At 37.5% G+C, this 23,543-nt stretch overlaps 1 protein-coding gene across 4 annotated transcripts in view; it reads right to left on the reverse strand.

Annotated features, from left to right (window-relative positions):
* Window positions 1-23,543, reverse strand: part of SLC4A4 (solute carrier family 4 member 4) — a gene marked incomplete at both ends in the record, with an annotated part of 298,688 nt that overhangs the window by 209,816 nt on the left and 65,329 nt on the right. For all 4 annotated transcript variants that reach the window (XM_079717224.1, XM_079717222.1, XM_079717223.1 and 1 more), the window contains one exon: window positions 1,923-2,058. In XM_079717224.1, coding sequence (XP_079573350.1) covers window positions 1,923-2,058 — 136 coding nt within the window. The remainder of the gene's footprint in view (window positions 1-1,922; window positions 2,059-23,543) is intronic.

The raw sequence follows: 23,543 nt of genomic DNA on the forward strand, positions 1-23,543 counted from the left end.
CTTCCTCTCCAGCTGTACATACAGTCTCTCAGGGACCAATGACATCACCAAAATGACACATAGTTCCTAAGGAAATAGTCAGTTTTTAAAGATGGTAAAGTATTCATGACCATCTTAACCTTTAAGAATCTTAAATGAAAATACTATGTCCACCTCATTCAATGTTGAACTACCTATACAATGAGCTGTGATCTCTTCACATTTCTGGGACCAGGGGTCACCTAAAATAAAGTGTAGTCTGCATTTGGCTGAAAGAGAAAACAGAATGCTACACCTGAATTCTACTCTATATAGGTACTCACACAGAATTTTAAGATGAAAGTAAGAATCAAAGGAACTCTTCTAGTCGCAGCTGACTACACAATTATACGCACAGGGATGGAACTTTAGAGCTATAAAATATGCATGATGTTAGAGAGGATGCAACCCAGTATGACTCTCATTTGATAGTATAGAAAACACAAGGTCAGGAAGACTACATGACTATATATCTTGCCCAAAGTTAAACTGCTAGTTAGCAGCAAAGCCAAGACTAAACCAAAATCTCCCCAACACTTAACTCATGCTGCACCAGTATAATTCTCACTCTGTTTTTTTCTATTAGAAAGAAGGAAAAGAAAGAATGAAATGGAGATACTGGTACAAGTTTTCACTTTGAGAGCCTTCTTTTGGAGAATGTTTTATGAACTAAAAGTATACTTTATGAAGGACTTTTAATATCCAGGTTATTGGTGCTGAGAGGGGAATAAGAGATAATTACTATATCATGGAAAGTGGCCCCAAAAGAATAAAGAAGGCAGTCTCAGAGATGGAGGAGCAGAAATGAGTTATTGCCCACTTCTGTATTCCCAGTACCTAAAACAGTGCCTGATGTGTACTATGCATTCAGAACATATTTGTTGAATTTAACTGATCTGAATTAAATTACAGACTATAAAAGGCATATGTTAACATTATTTTTGTTTGTGAAAGTCAAATGCATTGAATCCCCATATAATGATGACAATGAGAGACCAATAACTGCATTATATCAACGTCTTTATGGTACACAATTTTTATATGTTATAGAAGATTTAGTGTGGCATATATAACTAAATATACATGCAGAAAGACAGAAAGAAAAGCTCTTATTGTGAGATTAATGAAACTTTAGATATTTGTGCAGTGCTTAACAATTTACAAAGCATTTCCATATATATACCTGTATGTATGTATATAAATATCCATGATATAATTTGATATCTAGTAGAACATTATATTTACATATTATATATCTTATATCACATACATATATATTATATGTAATAGATGTTATTATCCACTATTTATTGCTGATGAAATCAAAGTTCTGAGAAGCTGTTATGCAGCCAGCAGGTGACAAAAGTCTGAAATGGAACTCAGGTCTCTAACACTTCCAATTCAAGTGAACCTTCTACTCGCTTCCACTGGATGTTTAAAAGATGACAGGTTTTCACTTGGAATAATGGCAAGTTTGTGTGCAACAGTCATTGTCTTTGTAACCTCCCTCCTAACAGGGAATGGGTAATAAGTCAGAAATGGTTTCACAAGATACCTTGGCATGTGGAGACTGTGAACACATATTGCTAGGCTATCATGTTTAGGTGTTAGAGTTTCTCTCTTTTAAATATTTTACTATTAAATAGCATACAAATGGAGATTTACTTCTAATTCCTTATAAAGGTTAAAATTATAACAATGCAGATCAATGACTTCAGCAGTGAAATAAAGGGTGTCCTGCATCCATGTCAATGTCAAAGAGTCGAAAAAGAATCCTTTTACTCCTTAACCTAGCCAACCTCACGCTCATCAATCGTCTGGACTCGAGAAAGGAGCTCACAGACAAGAATCCTGCCCTGCCCTTGTTTCCCCACGTCAGTCCTGCACAGTCAGCTCTGGCTCACCTCGCTGTCTCCTTCCACTCCATCTCCTGACCATCCACGGCCAGCAGCTCATCCAGTTCCGTGAAGAGCTGAGGGGGTGCTGGACTGTCATCCTCCTCGCCCAAGATGAATCGGATGCGTTCTGCGGCGGGAGAGACTGCAGAAGTGAAAATACTGTGGTTAAACATTGGCTGGACAACCCTGAGGAAAGTGTAACTCCAAGCTCTTCCTCCGTCCCCAAAGCTGATGGGCTTCCCTTCCACATTTTCAGTGGACATCTTCCTTGCTGAGCCTTCCTTGTCCGCAACCTAATTATAAACAGGAATCCAAGGCCTTCTCTAGTCCTTTAGCTCTGAACTGTGTCTCAGCTCTCCACCACTCTCCAGAAGGACAGCGCTCCAGTTCTGTGTGGCGAGTGGCAAAGAACCTTTAGCCCTATGATGAGCTCAGGTCCAACCACATGACCTTCCCTCCTTCCCCACTGATGACCCATCCAAAAGTATAAGACAGAAACCAGCTTGAGCCAATCACTTTTTCTACAACAGTGGGAGGGGGCAACAGAGCACCCCAATGCTGGGTTTCCCCCAGGCCCCCGCCTCCCAGCCACCCTCCCTCTGTCCAATGCCCAAAGCAGTCCATGCCCTCACAGGTTCCTCACTGCCCATAACTGCCTAACTGCAAAGTTGATGAAGGAATATTTAACAAGATGGAGCCTCTTCTGTACATAATGGCAGTACCCAAAAATGTTTAGTCACACTTCAATGCACTTGAAAAACAAGCCCAAGTAAAATATTGTACACACGAGGGGAAAAAATTTCCAACACACTCAAGCACATAATTGAATGCCCTACTAGCTCCTTTTGACCCCATCTCCTAAAAATCATGTAATGAAAAATTAACTAGAATTTCCCCCAGGTTGCGGGCTATTTTCTCTTTCTTTAAAAAAAATGGAAAGCATTTGGAAACTGATGGTTATATTACAAAACTAAGGCCCACAGATACTCCTTATAATCCCTGGGTAAAACCAAGAATATACATGTGACTGCAGTCTGAGTACACAGATTTATTCATATGCAGAACTTTTTAGAAATATATGTACTCAACCTAAAAAAACAAAAAACTTCCTACCATCTGAAAACCACTATAATCAGGACAGAATAAAATTCCATAGATCAAAATATATTTACTACAAATAAAAGCATGAAAAAGGGCTTCCCTGGTGGCGCAGTGGTTGAGAGTCTGCCTGTCGATGCAGGGGACGCGGGTTCGTGCCCCGGTCCGGGAAGATCCCACATGCCGCGGAGCGGCTGGGCCCGTGAGCCATGGCCGCTGAGCATGCGCGTCTGGAGCCTGTGCTCCTCAACGGGAGAGGCCACAACAGTGAGAGGCCCGCGTAAGGCAAAAACAAAAAAAAAAAAAAAAAAAAAAAAAAAAAAAAAAAAAGCATGAAAAATATTCAACCTACCTAGTAATCAAAACTAACTATTAAAATAAAATATATGTTTTACCTATAAAAATGGCAAAAACTTTAAAGAATGATCATCTCAATGTTGGCAAGGGTTTAGGACACGTGTACCAGCACCTTCCAATTTATGTCGCTGGTAGGAGCCTAAATGGGAACATCTCTCTGAAAAGGTATGGAAATGTTTTTAAAGTGTATCTATCCTGTGAGTCAGCAATTCTACCACTAGCAAGATGTTCATTCTAAATAAATAACAGTTGTTATCACAAAGTCTTAACTACAGAGGTGACCACTACAGCATAGTTTATAATTGAGAGAAACAGAAAAAGCTTAAATGTCCAAAAAGAAGGATTGGTTAAATAAACTATATTACAACCATTCAATCAAATACCACACAGTCATAAAACATGAAGATGAGATTATTGGTTTTTGACATATATATCATATAATATTAATTAAAAAAATAAAATTACAAAATCATATGCATAAAGCAATCCCATTTTGGTAAAGAAAAAATTACACATATATCCATAAAATAGTCTGGAAATGAGAGAGCCCTCATTTTGCATGGTTCTAATGAGTGTAAACTTCAGCTACCACAGTTTGGTTAAAGAACACTAGTCCCCCAACAACACAGCTCAAATTTCAGCTGGATAGTAAATTAACTGTGAGTAATTGCATAAAATACAATTACTGTATTTTATGTACTGTATTTTACGTATATGTACATAACATATATGCATCATGATCGTGACCAATCATAGTGCTCCTTTCGAAGTCTGCCAGTGATTGGTCACTACACATTTGTTATCCAGTTCATGCACAGGCAGCAAAGTGTGTAGCTGTGCTGCCTTCTTGTCTTCCAATGATAAATTCATATGACATGAATAATCAAAAGAGGGAGCTAGCCAACAAAGATGAAAGTACAGCACAGAAACAAAAAGTACTAACACTGGAAGTGAAATCTATGTCAAATACGAATGGAGTTACAGAAGACCTAGCTGATTATGGGAATGTAGATAACGCTGCCGTTCCCCATTTGAGAGACTCTAGATGTAGAGTCAGAGGAACTTAGTGAAGGTGAACTCATTAACATAAATAGTAAGGCAAGTGGTTGTAACAAAATGCTAACGATGTCCCAGAGGAAGTGATGCTGGCAAAAAAATTTCATGCTAAAGGAACCCTCAGAGACATTCCCTAACACAGAAAGCGCAAATGATAAAATGTTGGAAGCTGATCCAGACTCAGAGAGGAGAATGACGATTGCTCTGGGCATAGAAAAGATGCTCACTCCATTTCATGAATTGTACTGTAGGAAAAAGGCAAACTACTTCCGATAAGATTTTACAAAGAAATCAACCACTTTAATCTCAATGTTTCTAATGTCTTAAAATAGCAAATACTAAATAAATAACTAGTTTTACTATTTTTTTCACTTCCCTATAACTTTATAGCCAACAGTAAGAGAGATTTTAATGGTTTGGCAAATTTTTTAAAGGTCAAAGAACAATAATAACTTTTCCCATTGATCATTAGGATTGTTTTGTATAATTTCAGCTTGCATAGTCATTTTTATGGTCCTGCACTACAGTGTAAAGCAAGGATTGCCTGTATACATACCTTTTAAATGTTATGCAGTTTGTTTCTAGGACTTCTATTTTCTTCCTTACACTTTCCTATCAATTTTAAAACGTGCACAACTCATTCATGTATTCATTCATCAATATTTATTGAGTACTGTCTATGTTCTAAATAGGCTCTGCTTCAGGCTTTGAAGATAAAGCAAAGAACCATGACAAAAAGGTCCCTATTCTTACTGCGTTTACATGCTAGCAGGGAAAACAAACATTAACTAATTAATTAATTAGTTAAGTGAATAAATAAATTAGTACATAAACCAATAAGCAAGAAAAATATCTGCAACCTGTTTTGTGCTCGCAGAACATTAAAATAAGGTAACCAAATACATATTAATATAAGATACAATATGTTTTACTTTTGTAATTAGAAAAAAACAGCTTTGAAATTTCTTAAATCTCTGGGAGAAAAAAATCTAAAGTTCCAGGACTTTTGTGTAAAAACATTTGCAATGCCTTTCCAATCAAGAAATGGGATGTGTAACTATTTTAGAGGATCACAGAGGGCATGAAAGAAATGATATGAGGGTAAGAAATGACTGGCAGAATTTAGAATCTGGACACTACTCCTAACAAGTAAAGTGTTCACACTACTAGAAATGTAGTTATTCAGCAGAGTGGTTCTGAAACTGACAGTCACAAATTTAACTGACTTTTCATCAACATTCAACATCAAAGATCCCTGAGATAGAATTAGCTTTTAGAAGGGAAAAGTCTACATTTAGAGAACCAACTTTTTGTCCCTTTCTAAAAGATATGATGTGGGTTTGTCCCCATCTCTAACAGAGAAGAATAAATGTCTCTCCTGCTTAAAGAACAAATTCTCTTGCACAGACACCACACACATCTTTGCTGAACTCTAATCCACAGAGCATTACTCTGTGGTCTGGTGCTCTCAAGTTAGGGAAACAACTCACTGCTTATCAGACAGCAAGCAACTCAGCTGTGACTTCTGTAAAGTCGAATGGAAGAAGGATGTAACGTTGTTACCTCCAGGTCTTCCTCTCCAGGTGCCATATCTAAGCACCTTTCATAAGTTGTCTTATTTATTAAATACAGCCTCCGAGCAACCAATATAACAATCCCTTTGGGATAAAATTCCAAAATTGTGTAACAAAAATGAGCTTGCTACTCTAGTTTCTTTCCTCAGCTGCTCCTCTAATCAGAAGGAAGCTTCCTCAGGAATCAGAAATAAGAGGTCACAGCAATTGTACTGTCAATATCAACATGTGGGAGGGGCATCCTCTATGGCCAGCAAATGCCCTCCCCAATTTCTAACACCATTCTTAACACAAAGATATGCAGAGTGAGAGTCTACCCAATGAAGTACATCAGGAATTCTTTTTTTCCCCATAACTTTTGATCAGATAAAGAAATGAGCTAAATACAAGACACAGTATTGCATTGAGACTCTGGAGCCAAACTGTCTAGGTTTGAATCCAAACTGTGCTGCTTATTTGCTGTGTGATCTGAGAAAAGCTAGTTAACCTCTCTGTGTCTCAAGTTCCCCACCTGAAAAATGGGATGATGATGATCACCATAGTAGCTAAAATACAAGGTTTAAATTCATTTAAAAATTGTTGACCCTTACTAGCAAAACCTGCCTAGCTTCTAAGAAAGAAAGCTCTCACAGATATTAGCCTTGACAACACTTATATGTTGAAAATATATAAGGTAAGAAAGAAAATAGCCAAAAGTTCTGCATGTTTTACTTCAGTGAATTAAGTGGCTTCAGTAATGAGAACACAAAGGTGTGTGTTTTAGGAAACAGCCAATGAAAGAACAAGGGGAAATAATGAAACCCCTTCCGCCTCACTTTAATACTGGGGGGGGGGGCAGGTGGGGGGCAAAAACATCAGAAAATCAACTTGCTTTACAGATGAATAGATTATGATTCTAAGTAATACCTAATCTAGTTTCATCATAAAAGAGAACCTGGAGAAAAAAATGAGACAGGGTGACAGAGAGGAAAGAAAGGAGAGAGAGAAACTCTCAAATTCATCCAATCACCTTTGTCAGAAGAGAAGGAGGCCCCTAGATCAAAGTGAAGTTAATGTCTCTAATCTGCCTTGATGTTTTTCTTTTTTTATTCTGCCCTCTGGTTAAAATGTGTTTAGGCTTTTTTGAGTAGCTCTAGAATTTCCTGGAGGGTCCTATATCAACATGGTTTCTCTGACCCAGGTCCACCTGTTGGAAGACCACATGATGGTCTGCAGGGCTTGGGGACACCCAGTGCTCCCAAACCCCCATTGCCAACAAGAAGAAAGCAAATGTAGGGCAGGGATGCTGTCCACACTTACTGCTGCCACCAGCTACTGCAGCAGACATCACTTCCACACCCACACTCTATCTCCTGTGGAGCTTGAACTTGGCCTGTGCGTTTGCCTTTCATATAACTCTGGCCTCCATCTGTGCATTCAACCTTTCTCCCACAGCAACCCAGAAGTGTCTTGTGACAAAACATACCTGCTCATTTTCAAATCTGTTCCTTTTTCCTTTCTAGAATATTCTTTTCTTTCCTCTCTAACTCTGATTCAATTTCTAAGGCCCAGATGGAGAGTCTATCTTTTCCCATAACCTATACTAACCATTCCCAGAGACATGAATCTCTCCTTTATTCAAACCATAACAACACTTTATGTCTGAATCACTCATTTAGGCACTAACAAATATACAGCTTGCTCATTAGTCCCTAAACTTTTGTAGATGCACCTTCTCTCTCCAACTAGGTCACCAAGGCCCTGGAAGACAGGGTCTGTATTTTATGCACCCTCCTTAAAGACCAACACAGTAGTGTGCACCTAACAGTCACTTTGAGTATTAATGAATTAGACATGACTAAATAAAACTTGGACATTTTCAAATACACAAACACACAACCGCTTGCAAAAAGCAGCTTACATTAAGAACTCTGAAATGGAAAATAAGTTTGGAAAACTGTCCTTATTCTACTCTTCCCCTTAATCCATCTTTGCATGAGCTGCACCAAAATATAGTCACCATTCCCTGTACAGAAAGTCGCAAATAAAAGAATGAATATTTCCGGTGAGCTATTTTCCTCTGCTAGATGCAATCTCCTCCTACCCTGAGGGACCACAACATTTAATGTGCACATCTATTAAGACATTTAATATCCACTGCTTGGTGTGTTATTCATTGCTGTACTTTGTCTTTGCAGCTTTTCATGCCTTACCTAAACTGCTCTTGGCACCTATCTTGGACACAGTGAAGTTATACAAAAGTGAATGGATGGAAAAATGAGTAAAAGAATGAACGAAACAATGAATAATACATATTCTGCCCCAGTTCCTCACAAGCTATCGTTCTATGCTTCTATCCTCTGCTTCTTTTTAAGCACAACTAGGAAAATGACATGATGTAACAAAATGAAAACCCTGGAGGCTTAGCAATATTTGAAGTATAGTTCCTACACTCTCATTTGATAACTTAATTAATATTTATTAGTTTTTAGTGCATGCAATACACTATGGTATTTATTGAAATGACACAAAATGTTTTTTTAAGATAAGATCTCTGTCCTCAAGGAACTTAAAGCTGGAAGATAACACATAATAATGGGGGAAAAATGCTATCAATAAAAATGTAACACTCAATAACTAACATTTTTGAATTGTTACACTGTACTAGGCACTGTGTTTAGTACTTTCCATTTACATAATTTATTTTACACAAGCCTGTGAAATATCCTCTACTATTATTCTCTTGTATTACTCTCACATTACAGATAGGGAAACTGAGTATTAAGAGGCTAAGAGACTTCCCCAAGATCACACAACTAGTAAGTGATATGACCTCAAACCCACTTGGTGTTACTTCCAAGCCCATTTCTTGGCCACCACACTCTAATGGATGATCTCACTTTTCAAAATGGTCAGATTTCCATATGAAAAGTACAGACAGTAAATGTACTGGATTTCAGAAAAGGCAGAAATCATAATGGCATATGAAATAGTCCTAAAGTAAATTAATTTAACATTTGGTTCATTATCCACTGAACGGTAATTTCCGAACATGCCCTTTTATTTTTGGTCTGAGAAGCATCCCACTGTGGTCACCCTGCAGGCTACCCAAGAAAAAAAATTTTAATAGAAATAATGATCATAACGAACATTCATACTGTGCATGACAAGCTTACATGCAAATTCCCTTCTGTGGGTTAAGTGAGGACTTCTGGATTTTGTATTTTCTCCTTGTCAAAGTCCACCATCTGGTAAAGTCTTAGATCTCAAACCAAAGTATAAAAAGAAATAACTATTTGTTTCTTTAAGTTATTAATGTGCTATCACCAACTGGTTTACATAGTTATCATTTTAAGTATTCATTTCTCTTCTTCATTCTGAGATAAAAGTTTGTAGGTAGATACCATGTTGTTAAAACTTCCACAATTTATCTGATTTTTAGGCCATCGTAGTACTCTAAAAATGCACTTAAATGTATATATAAAATCCTCAAACTTCTTTTCCCATTCATAACTATAAGAAATGATAACTAGCTAAATGAATAAATCTCCATATACATATAAATCTTTAACATACATACACACATTTTAGTGGCATCTGTTACTCCTGCCCACCTAGCAACCCTAACCTCTTTTTCTGATAACAGCACCCCATTTTTCTTTGGAGAACTATCTTTATCCTTGTAAGTCCACTGAGGCTGAATTACCCTCTCTGTGACACTGGCCTGGACAATGAGAATATCACAATTCTTGGCCACAGCAATTAATTTTCGAGTGGACACTTCATCTAATCCAGGCCAATCAAAATGAAAAATCATCAGCTTTTCGCTGGAACTTCCAGGAAATAAATTTTCACTTTATGCTAAGGTGATAAGATGGTAATAAAATCTTTGAGCACAGTTGGTCACCTTGCAACCCTAAGGGAAAAGCCTGCCTGGGAATAAGAAACTCAGAACCAAGACAGAAACAGGCTCCTGATGCCATCATTTAAGCACCTAGGTCCAGCCATGCCTGAAGTCAGTAACTTTTCAATGATATGTAAGGATTCCTTTCTAGCTAAAAGTAATGAGGCAATTTTTTTGGTCACTTACAACCAAAGATTTATGATATAGACATCTATGATTCCATTTGAATGGGTTAGGGTAGAACTAACTTATATTAGCCATCCACGTATCAGCATCTTCAAAATAATTGCATTGAAGAACCTGTTTTTATAGAATCCAACTTTTAGTGGAGTAATCTGTACGAGTTCACCTAGAGTTTCTCCATGCCCTAATCTACCTCTACTTCAACATATCCAGAAAATGACTGCTGATTTACATGCTGGCAGGCTCTAGACAGGTAAATTAGATGGTTACTTTTTCTGTTTCAAGTTAGCTAAGAAATTGAAACAGCCAAATAGCATTCATTTAGATGGATAATTTTTTTAAATACTTAGGTATCCATGTATTAATAAGCTCCCACACATGAAAAGCTGTCAATTATCACAATTATCCTTAATATGCCATGACATTATTATGCCATAAAGAGTCAACAGCACAAGAGCCTAGATTTCAGAATACTACCAAGCAATCTTACTTAGGGGCAGAGTAAGCTCAATTTCACCCAACAAGAGGTGATAAAAACTGGAGTTCGCTGAGATATTTTTGGAAAATACCTGTGTCTTAGGCTTTCATCTTCAAAATGTTGAAACAGAAAATTTACCTACAGTTTACATTACAAAAGTGTTATCAGGACTCAAGTCATATTTACAAGATATTCAGAATTCTTTAGAACAAAAAGGTGGTAGCCCTTACATTCCCCAATTTATTCTTTCTCCTTCATAATTTCTGCTAACACAGTAGGTTGGAAAAATTAAAACTAGGCTTTTCAGTGGTGTTAATACATGTACTTAAAATGCTGCTAAGCTATTCACAAAGAAGTACTCCCAGTGATGGTCTACCAGTGAAATAAATTTTATCTATGAAACTTCAGGGCACACCATATTGAACCATTGGCTCAAAGCCTTTTGGGTCTGCTGATGCTTTTTATTAAACATTCCAATTATATTAATTATATTATTAATATTATTCCAATATTTCAAGAATCTCTATCAGAAAGACTTAAAATTCTAATCAGTCATTTTGGGTTTTAGCAGCCTCAGTAGGGACCTAAACTAAGTAACTATTACAGACTGAATTGTGTCCCTGGCAAAATTCATGTTGAAACTCTAAGCCCTAATGTGATGATATTTAGAATGGAGCCTTTGGGAAATAACTGCGTATAGATGAGGTTATGAGAGTGGGCCCTTCATAATGTGATTAGTGCCCTTATAAGAAGAGACACCAGAGAGCTTGCTTCCTCTTTCTCTCCACCATGTGAGGACACAGGGAGAAGGCTGCCATGGAACTGGGCCCTGACCAGGGAACCTAATCAAATGGTACTTTGATCTTGACTTCTCAGCCTCCATAACTGTGACAGATAATTTCCTATTGTTTAAGCTATATAGTCTATGATATTTTGTTACAGCAGCCTGAGCTAATACAGTAACTAAGCTAACTAATTAATGGTGAAACTAAACTTTCTGACTTTTTTTTCTGGATTTTTCTCATCACCATATCATTTTCCCTACTTCATTTAATCCAAGTTTGCATGATATTCATGAGCCCTTGGCGGGGGACAGGCTCATAAAACAGTAATAACCCAAATTTCACTGACACTGTTCTAGTTGCATATCATGCAACTGCACCCCACTGATAAATCTACCTCCCAAGTATTTTCTGTGCCCCCAAGGGATGTTTCACACTTATCCTTTTGGCTCCAGCCCCACTGTTGCTGCCCTCTGTCTGCAAAATCACCGGCAAAGGGTACCACATTTTAGACACTGTCACTAGGGCCCAGCATGGCAATGTCATTACCCTGCCAAGGAAGTCAGCTTCCAAAGTTCCCAAGGAGGCAATATCCAAGGTGCCAAAGCAACACAGTAGTAAAAAAAAAAAAAAGCAGGTGACCAAGAAGTCTGGTGGAATATCATAACAGATAATGTGGATTTTGATGAGTCAGTACATTGTTCAGAGTGTTGTTTGGCCCCTGCTTGAGTCTTAAGTTATGTCTTTTGACATCTACCACATGCCAGAGAATTTACAGAAGAAAAATGATTCAAGTAAGGAAGAGAAATTCCTACAACCATGTCTATTTACTCGAATTTAACCACCAGGGTGTATGTGCCTTGTTACAAGGTACCTAACACCTTACATATCTGGATAAGCATTAACTTTTGGTTCCTATTTTTAACTCCCTTCTGGTCGTTTGCTCAGATCAAATTCCTTTCCCCAAAGAACCAGCTTTATCCTGACCTTTCCTTCAGTGAATCAATAAATTCTGTTTTGTTTATTCCAGTTATAATTGGGTTTCTTACACTTGAAACCAAAGGCTGATTTATATAATATATATAGAAAAAAAAACAGAACCAAATGTTAACAATTACTATCCCTAAATGATGGAATTATTGATTATTCTTGTTTTCCTCATTTTGCTTATGTGTAATTTTGAAATTTTCTAAAATTAACATTAATGTCATTACTATAAGGAAAACAAACCTATTAAGGTATTTTTAATTGCTAACTTGAGGACAGTCATGCCAAATTAGTGCCAGACACTTCCCTACCGTACTTGAAACTACAGAATCTCAATTATCTTTCTCAACAAATGTCCAAAACAAGCATAACCCTCATACATTTGCCTTCACAGCTGTCTAGGGATTCAAACAGCCAGTTCTGAACCATGTAACAGGACTGGCCATGGTTCTGAAAGCTAGCAGACAGAGCAGGCACACAGGTCTAAAAATAACTCCATGGGCACAGAACAATGGAGACAGGGTGAGGGGCTTTCCATGAAAATGGCATGGAAAAGTAAGATGCTTTCTATAAAGAGGAACTCACCCTTTAATTAAGATGGTAAAAAATATGGCCACCAGCAAGCTCTTCCTAAAAGACTGAAAAGTTCCTAATGCATGTTACAGTTCCCGTTTCCATTTTCCTTTAATTTCTCACTCCCTACTTCACTTCTCTTTGCTCTGCCAGAGCTGTCCATGATAAGGATTATATGATGAATCACTCTGCTTAAGAGTGAATACATCAGCATTTTCTCCAGGCTCAACTCAGAACAATTATCAGCACAATTTATACCCTAAGGTTTCCAAAGTCAGACTCAATTCTCATCAACATTAGGAAGTCTTTCCGATTCCCAAAATAAACTCTACAGACTTGCTGGAGTGCAACCCTTTTCTATACAAAGTAGCTAAATTTACTGCTCCAATATTAGTGTCACAACCACCATGCTAATGCTGCCATTAGATGCCCCCATGTACAAAAGAAGGCATCCTCCTTTCTGTAGACTGTCTTTCAAAATGCCTAGGAGTATAAAAACACCAAGCCTTAGAGAATCTTTAGGACTCCTGAGTTCATCCCCACATGGCCAAAATATTCTACCCATCTTTCCTGGATAGCAATATTGAGAAATGTGATTCAAAACATAATCCCGTTAAAAAGGGAGAGTGGGGAATGGAGACATCAAGGAAACATTACATAGGTCCTGATTTTTTCTAAAGAAAAAAAAAGTCACATTCCCCACAGATATATCACTGCTCTAAAGATTTTGATAGAACTCTGAACGTAATACAGAAATGTCAGCAAGATTCTACAGTAAGCTTTTCCGCCTTAAGTCTGCTCTGAGTTGAAGATCCAAAATTAGTGGCAGTGATCCCCCACTTCTCTGAAGCTTAAATTACATTCTCGGCAAAGAAAAATATATATAGCAGGTCCTCCAACACTACCAATTTGACATTAATAGTTTCACTGTTCTCAGACAACACGATGCTTCATTTGCCTTGTTTTATCTACCCAGAACACTCTGCATTTTTGAAACCAACCAGCAACATATGTCCCCTGACCAGCAAAGACCTCAAAATCAGGCCAGAATCTTAAAGACCACTTGTAAAGCCTGAGAAATGGCACATGGATAACAAGAGTCTAATTAATATAAACAATAAGTTTTCATGCTGTTTCATTAAGTACCTTCCCAAATTATCAAGAGCACTTAAAAAATGCTAAATCCATTTTCAGTAACAAATAAAATGAAATCAGCTAAGTTTTTAGAACCATATCTTAGAAGAGAGGAGCGTCATTTGTTACAGAAATAGACTTCCTTCTAGCTTATCCATACAGCTAAACCACACAAAGCTGATAGAAAACATAGATCAGACTGTGCATGTGGGCTGGTTAGGGACTTTGATTTCCCATTAAAGTCTGCTATGAACAATCTATGTGTTTCACAGAGTATTATCAACAAACGTAAGGAAGTCACCCTTTTCAACACAATATGTTTTCACTATAAACTTTCCATGCAACATTTCTTTATCCCTTATATAAAAGCGTATTTATAAGACTTCAAGTCATCTGGAGATAACCTCAGTTCATTAGAGGGAAGTAAATGAGCACCACTTCAAAAGTCATTATTAACAGCTTCCTGTTCAGAAAGAACAGGCAGAGAAAGTGTTTAGTCACTTCTAAGGTTTGTGGTGATGAGTAAGGCATGGCTATTCCTTAACTGGCTGCAGAATTTCCAATTAATTAAATACCAATCACAAAATTTAGAGTTCCTTTGCCTTCTCAGATGGTCACCTTTTCTTTAGATCCATCACAGGTCAGTTTAAGCTGGTTTAGAAATACTTTTGTCAAAATCTGTCTTTCCTAGAACTATGTTCATAAAATGCTTTAGTAACTTTATAAAGTAGAGATTACGCATTCACCAGAAAATTGTCCAAATCCCTCTGTCACCTTCCTTATGTGGAGGGGCAGGAAAGAGCCATGAGCAAAGTGGGATATCTGGGATTCAGATATAGAGGGATATATAAAGAATGAGACAGGGAGCTCCTAATAAGACAATAGAAGGTGCTCTGGGTATGAAAAATGAGAGAAACCAAAATCTCTAAGAGGAAGCCAAGATCAAATGCCAAAGCCAGCAAATATAAATAGCAAACCTAAAGGAACCAGAAGGAAGAATCAAGATCAAGTTACCAAGTTAAGAGTGAAAAGCTAGGGTAAACTGAGATAAAAGCAACCCAATGTGGATATGTAGATGAGTCAGTAGGTCAAGGCAAATATTAAATATAAATACTCAAGTTGTTTAATAATGTGAAAATGAACTAAAGAAGTATTACTGCTTTGGGGGCTATGATGGGGGGGTTGTTCTCAATACATTTTAAGGAGGACTTACGTAAGATACTTAAAGACCCTCCAAACCTTGCAGATATGTTGGCAAATTCCCCCCACATGATCAATTAAGTGTTCACAGGAGCTCGTTCTCACTTCAGGGGAAACAGGTCTTTCTGACTTAGGAAGCATTCACTGTTCGGATGGAGTTCTGCACATGCCCTCCTGTCTAGTGATAGCCAGGGAATTTACTTCTCAAGACAACACAACCCTGAGTAAACAGTAATCATGGGTGGAGTGATGGAATCAGAATTGTAAGTCCTAGATCCCGTGCTCAGCCCCAACCCCAAATGAGCAAATCCCCCTTCACCCTCTGGCTCAGGTTCCCCATCTAGTTGACATATAATAACAACAGGAAAAAGGAAGACATTACAAGACACATCCATGGATGATGAAATTGAATTTTACTCTTCTGCCTTACAAAATCTATTCAGGAATACAAGACAGTGCTATTAGATTCAATGATCTACTAACGTGCTATTCATTCTGTCATTTTTGATCTCATCTTTCATTTGAGAAACAATACCTATCAACAAATTTTCAAATGCAAAGATTAAAAAAACTGAATTTGGCATTCTTGGAGGGAAAAACTAGTAATCCTTAGCAACATTCTCACCCTTTATTTACCCTGCTTTTCAGTCAAAGACGTGTAGTGAGCAGTAACTAAGAGTATTTAAAAACCAGCGATAAAGGAGTTATAAAATGAATGAAGATATTTACTCTTCCTTTTTCAATGAATTTATCATCAATTGTGGCAACAAAAATAAACCTCAGTGAAAATGACCTAAAGAGGTAAAGGCACATAACTAACTCCAGAGACCTAAGTGAGCAGGAAATATTTAAGATAATTTTTAAAACTGAGACTGGAAGAAGAATAAAGCATGTGAATAAGGATGAGGGATTTCAAACACAGAAAGGGAAAGGCATGCATGATGGTTCACAGATTAACAAAAATACACAGTAAAAGGAAGTAAGCTATGCACAAGGGTGAATTACTGAAATGAATGTGGAAATTCTATATAGAACACATGTTTTGATGCACAGGTCCTACTGACAACCAGCTACTTTTTCTCTTCAAGTAGTGTCTGTCTTCAAAGCACACACATATCAGTAACCCAAAAGATAATAAATATTAGACAACATTGGTTATTTCTGAGCTGCACCCAAAACACATACACATGAAGATTATTATACCCTTAGGTATACCCACTCAGTCTCTACTCTTGCCTAATAGAGATTTTAGGAAGTGTGATTCTCTACTACAGTAGAACAAAACTCATGTTTTGTTACCATGTTCCTTTAAAAAGTCTTACTTTTTCGAAACAAGAGCCCAAACATTTTTACAGATTCCATTGTTGGTTTACATAAAAATAAATTACAGTTATTAAATACATTCTGAATTTTTGCCTTATATACTCAAAAGAAAAACTGGCCAATGCCCAGTTCTTACAATGTTATATTCATCTAATCCTACTTTAAACCATACCCCAAAATGCCATCTAATAGTTACTTGTGATCTCAGCTAAATAAATCCCCTAAACAGCATTCTGAAAGTCAGTTTCTAATCATTTTTCCTGGCTACTGATATAAAATAGACCTAAATATTAATATTTTATTATTTGGACATGAAATTGGTGGCTACTAAATTTTCTCCTACAGAGTAATTCATCTGAGTCATATGGATGGCTATGTCCAAGAATTCACTTCAGAAACATCAACTGCAACTAAAATTTTTTCTGAAATGTTTGTATGGTATGTCCTGCCATGAATGACAGTTGGTTCATTTGCCTATGAAATTAGTATGCTCTGAGTCCAAAAAAAATTTACTCTTTCACATGCTGAAATCAAGCTCACTTCAGAAATGAGTTTCTCTTCTCTCTTGAATCTATTACTATTTTAAGTGATCAAAGACTTTGAGAACAATAACTTGGCTTACAATTCATTTGGGATAAAATCGCATGTAAGCAAACTGGGCTACACACCCACTGCAGTCTTTTCTTCCAAAATTTATACTTGTATTTTCCAGAATCACAAGATTTCATTCTTCCTCTGTCAACTGATCACCACTTGCAAGCCTCTTCAAAAGACAGTTACTAATATGGGGTTTTTTGAAGAGTCTTCAGCTTGCTTTCTATTTTTTCCAGGGAAGCAGTATAAACTGTAATATTTGCATTAGTTAGGGCACCTGATTAGAAATATTACTTAATAAGAACATCCATCAGTAAATAGCACAAACTAGGACGATATTATCTCTTTTAAGAACACTCCTATAACCTAAGTATTATTATCTCTATATTCATAAATGAAACATGTTCAAGGAGGTTACATACATTACTCAGATCACAAATCTAGTAATGGAGGAATCTAAGCTTTAGAATGCAGTTATGTGGATTTGGCTGACTATAAAGTCTGTACTTATTTTATTATAGTGTGTTTCCCCCTTCATTTCCATTTCTACTGTATTTCTTAACACAGGGTACCCCTTCAAGAGCCCATGAACCATATCTCAAAAACATATCTGGCCACTGATGAACTTTTTGAAAGTGAGTCATGTTAAAATCTTGATAATAACAATGCTTATTTTTCTCTTTTTAAGTAACCAAGCACTATATATTACCAAATGCCTTCCAATGAGTGCTAAACTTTTGTCACACTAAGTTTGGGATTGAGCCATTATTCCTTTACTTTTCAACAAGCCATCCATTCTATTGCTTTTAATTTATTTTCCTCTGATTATAAATGACTTTAAGAGCTGTCTAAATTCATTCCAGAGCTCAAACAACATAGCCTATAAACTTGTCAGCTTTAACTTTGGAGGTTACAGATCTGTTTGAGAGTCAGATGAAATGTGTACAAACACATACAAGCAGAGTTTTGTAAAAAATGAATGCAGTTGCTTTGAAAAATAATTTTCTTCAAACTCATCAAACAACTTTCAAAAAATATAAAGAAGACATTCATGCCAGGGAATAAACTAACCTCCTAGGGTTGCATGTGCCTAACTTCCAGTGATGGGTGTACACTGGAAAAAAAGAATAAAATTAACTAACAGCACAGACACACACACTCATAAAATCTTAGAGGATTAAAAAAAAAAAACAGTATCCTATAAAAATTAGCGAGGGACCATTACAATCTTTAAGACTAACTGTCAGGGGTCAATTAGTGCTTATAATAATTCAGTACATTAACTGAAAAAGTACCTTTCCATTTTACAGCTCTGTCTAGAGAACTTTAAAAACACATGTGATCTGTGTTTTAAAATGGCTTGTACCGGGCTTCCCTGGTGGCGCAGTGGTTGAGAGTCTGCCTGCTGATGCAGGGGACAAGAGTTCGTGCCCCGGTCCGGGAAGATCCCACATGCCGCGGAGCGGCTGGGCCCGTGAGCCATGGCCGCTGAGCCTGCACGTCCGGAGCCTGTGCTCCGCAACGGGAGAGGCCACAGCAGCGAGAGGCCTGGTACCGCGAAAAAAAAAAAAAAAAAAAAGGCCTGTACCACCATGGTGACCAGCTGATCACTCTGCTTTATGGACTCATTTCCCTAATCTCCACTACGGTGAAATATATCAGACAGATGTTTCAAGGCGCATCTCTTACCAACATATTCAGGTCCAATTAAAAACATCTGCAGATCTACATTACAAATGCTTTCAAATAGAATTATTCGCTAAGGTCCAGAAATGTTAGAGGGAGGATTTTCTTCTCTACTTCAAGTGCAGCAACTCTGTTTCAAAAGTCAGGCTGCTGGAGAATTAATTGAAGCCCAGTGGATGACATTCTGTCAAAACAATCTGCAAACGTTTATTTTGCTGCCACAGTTCAGCTGAAACCAGTTCCTACTGCGATACTGACACTGCTATAATGTTGATTCATTCTTTTGTCTTCAAAAATTAATAACCGAAACTTTTGTTTTTTAAATGGCTTGCAATTGCCAACAATATGCTACCTCCAACTGGCTCTAAATAAGGCAGTTCATGATTTAACTTGTTCTCAAAAGCAGGAAGGCATCTCTCTCTGAAACTCTAGGTCCTAACTGGTTTCTCGTGCAACAAAGTGAACCTAAAGATCCTACTGCTGTCCTTTATGCCCAAGAAGTGGTGAGAGAGAACTTCAGAGCCATCAGCAAAGAAGTCAAAAAAGACTTTAAAATGTGCACTTTAAGTTGAAAATTTCTATGTTATGGTCATTAAATCGTCCATGTTACAAACCAATCCTTTCATCTAATGTGTGTGTTCTTCAAAACTTTAATCAGAGGGGATAACTGAAGTAGCCACCCAGCCTCAATGTATCTCCGTAAATCTCTATGCTCTGTCTTTAAATTTTAAAGAGTCTCATGAATTTTTCACTTAAAATTAATGAATTTATGTTTATTTTATTATAAAAATATTTCTTTCCAAATATCCAAGGAAAAGTAATGCCTTCAGGTAAATATATATTTATACTGTGTTCCGTACCACTCTATCTCAGGAGCAGCTGGAGCCCAGTCTGAGAAGGAAGTTTTCTCTGTGTCCATTGAAGAAGGTCTAAGTCAATGTCAGCACATGGCTTTGCAATGGCTCGACACCCATCCAGGTGACTATGACCAACTCTCAACCATTCTTTTCAGTTCCTCGTCATAACCAAACTGACTATGATAAAGTAATATAATGACTATTCGAAATCTCTTGTCTATTTTTGTTTTCCCAGGAAACGCAACTCAAGTCCAAGTCCTTATACACCTCAAAACACTTACTTGCCTTCTCAACCTTGATGAGGTGTGATTTTGGACAGGTCAGCTCTGCCTAAATCTATGGTATTTGCATGAGTTTTAGGTTTGATGCTGTTGGACATAGACGAGGGAGAAAAACAAAGAATTCCATGGGAAAGGGAGGAACCTAGAAAGTCAGCCAAATTTCCAGTCTCTCAAGATTCAGATAGTCATTGTTTGGCTTGATAATTTTATAAATTCCAAGAAAATCAAACATACTATTATTTAATATGTTTGGCTTATTCAATCTCCCTTCAACAGCATGGATAACTAACGGTTGACCATGAATGTGCAAAGTAGCTGTAGTCTATGATCCTATCAGGCAGGCTATTGATTCATTCACATTCGTACGTTTCTATATACTCATATGTATACTATATACATGTAATGAGTATACTCATCTATATACACTATAGTACTCTGAGTGGGCTCACATCCCACAAGGGGGAAAAACCCACATGTAAACAGATAATTACAGTAATTGTGTTAAGAGCTTTTGATTTATTCATTCATCCAACTGACACATTAAACACCTACTGTGTATTGAGCCCCACCCAAGTAGGCACTATGCTAGGCGCTCTAACAGAATAATGTCGTTTGTTTTCCTTAAAGCATTTTGGAAGCCTACAGTTCAGTGTAGCTAGAGCACAGAGCATGAAAATGTGGTAAGAGAAGAAAGAGGAGAGTATAAAAATAGTATGAGATAAGTTGTGAATGGCCCTACATACTTTGATAAGGCATTTAGACTTTATCCTCTAGTACCAATAGGGAAGTATTGAGGGCCTCAAGCAGGGAGTGGTAAAACCAGCTGTGTGTTTTAGAAAGTTGTTTAGGGCAGTGCCATAGTTGGTGGGAAGGAGGGTAGCCAGCTGTTCTTACCACAATGAATATACCTATAACGCTGTGATAGGAGTTGTGGACACCTATTCAAGTTCACTAATTTTTGCATCTCAGCATCTTTGTTTTCTTAGCTGCACATACCTTGAGAATGCAGCTGCTGCTTCTGCTTGCTTCTAACCATTTAATGACCTGTGGTTAGGCTACGCTGATTCAAAACTGTACTCAGCATTTCTTTTGCCAATCTGTTCATAAACACACCACTTCCACTTATCAGACAACATCTGATAAGCTTACCTTATTTTCATCCATACTCTTCACCCACGTAAAAAACCTAAACTAGCTTGTGGCAAACCGAGGCAGCAGTTCCTGCTGTAGTCAAATAATGGTGGTGTGGCTTCTGATGTCAATGGCTTAGGAAGGTGATCCAAAACTCAAGACTTCCATTCTCTCAGCTACTCTCATTCTACATTAACCACTATTAACCCCTGGTAACCAATTACACTTGAAGTATCTTTAAGTGCTTTTTCCGATGGTTGAAAGCAAAAATCTAAAGCAGGCTTTTAGCCAAGACAATACCTGAGTTGTGTTTTCCAAACAGGCCTGATCATCAGATTCACCTGAGGTGATTAAAAACACAGATTACCAGGTTTCCGAGTCTTAGTAGGTCTGAACAGAGAGGGGTGAACCAGGAATCTGTATTTTTAACAGATCCCCTGGGTGAGCTTATGAATTAGGCTGGTTGATAAATCCCAGATCAAAGCTACCTTAATGAGTTCCTTATAATTAAAGCAGCATTATGCACATATTTTTCTCTTAAGTACTTTAATGAAACTTAGGCAATCACTTTAAGTAATTGCCACCCATTTAATGTTTACTGAAACAGTTTACAACTAATTCCCATGCCATTTTCTAAACGCTTCAGGCTTACTTGGCTTTCCTACTGCACATTAAACAGTTTGTTAACTATTAATAAAGAGTGAAGAGAAATCAGAATCTGGAGGTCATTTCAACAGTTAAAGGGGCCGCCAAGAAGCATGATTTGTAATTAGCAAAACACATGTGAGATCCTTGTGGCATTAACCAGGTCCTGATGATCAGGGCTTTAAAGCAAGAGCAGCCCACGAATAAACAACTCACTTCCTAAAATAAGTCACTTTCTCTTTTTTTCCCTGTCAATCAAAAAACATACAGGAAAGTACTATTTTTGCTGGTCACAATGAGTATTTGTGAGGAGACATTAGAGATAAATGAACTCAGGGCAAAGATATGTGTAAACAAAACACAAAAAATTGCTAATGGCTATTAAGTGATTACTATTTTTTTGGGGGAGGGGAATTATCAGACCAGGAATTTATTTACTTTAACATCTTTATTGGAGTATAATTGCTTTACAATGTCATGTTAGTTTCTGCTGTATAACAAAGTGAATCAGCTATATGCATACATATATCCCCATATCCCCTCCCTCTTGCGTCTCCCTCCCACCCTCCCTATCCCACGCCTCTAGGTCATCACAAAGCACCGAGCTGATCTCTCTGTGCTATGCAGCTGCTTCCCACTAGCTATCTATTTTACATTTGGTAGTGTATATATGTCAATGCTACTCTCTCACTTCATCCCAGCTTACCCTTCCCCCCACCCCATGTCCTCAAGTCCATTCTCTACGTCTGTGTCTTTATTAATGTCCTGCCCCTAATAGCCAAAGCAATCTTGAGAAAGAGAAACGGAGCTGGAGGAATCAGGCTCCCTGACTTCAGACTATACTACAAAGCTACAGTAATCAAACCAGTATGGTACTGGCACAAAAACAGAAATATAGATCAATGGAACAGGACAGAAAGCCCAGAGATAAACCTACACACATATGGTCACCTTATCTTTGATAAAGGAGGCAAGAATATACAGTGGAGAAAAGACTGCCTCTTCAATAAGTGGTGCTGGGAAAACTGGACAGCTACATGTAAAAGAATGAAATTAGAACACTCCCTAACACCATATACAAAAATAAACTCAAAATGGATTAAAGACCTAAATGTAAGGCCAGACACTGTAAAACTCTTAGAGGAAAACATAGGCAGAACACTCTATGACATAAATCACAGCAAGATCCTTTTTGACCCACCTCCTACGGAAATGGAAATAAAAACAAACAAATGGGACCTAATTAAACTTAAGAGCCTTTGCACAGCAAAGGAAACCATAAACAAGATGAAAAGACGACCCTCAGGATGAGTGATTACTATTCTTAATGCTTAGTCTTTGCATTTAATTTTTTTCCATTTAATAATGCTAGGTACCATTATTATCCCCATTTTATAGATGAGTAAACTGAGGCACAGAGTAGTTAAGTAACCTACCCAAGGTCAAACAGCACCAATAAGTAGCAGAAATAGGAACTAAAACCAGAGTCTATGCTTTTAACCACCCTGGTGTACTGATGGAAAAAGAATTATAGGCTTGAACTGTGCTTGAGAGAGGTACAGAGCTATGTCCAGAAACATGGGAAGGAACAGATCTTCAAACCAATTCAGGCTTGCAAATCAGTATCCAGTTCACTACTGGGGGCCTATTATGTGTCAGGCACTAAACGCAGTACTTTGGGAAATATTAATACAAGGATGAATAAGACATAATCTCTTCTCATCTTCGATGCATGATTTAATTGTCAACACTTTCATAAAGCCTTCTCTAACTCCAGATAGAATTAATCAGTGCCTTCTGGAGGT

This window comes from Hyperoodon ampullatus, assembly GCF_949752795.1.
Source record: "Hyperoodon ampullatus genome assembly, chromosome: 1".
Taxonomy (NCBI): Eukaryota; Metazoa; Chordata; class Mammalia; order Artiodactyla; family Ziphiidae; genus Hyperoodon; species Hyperoodon ampullatus.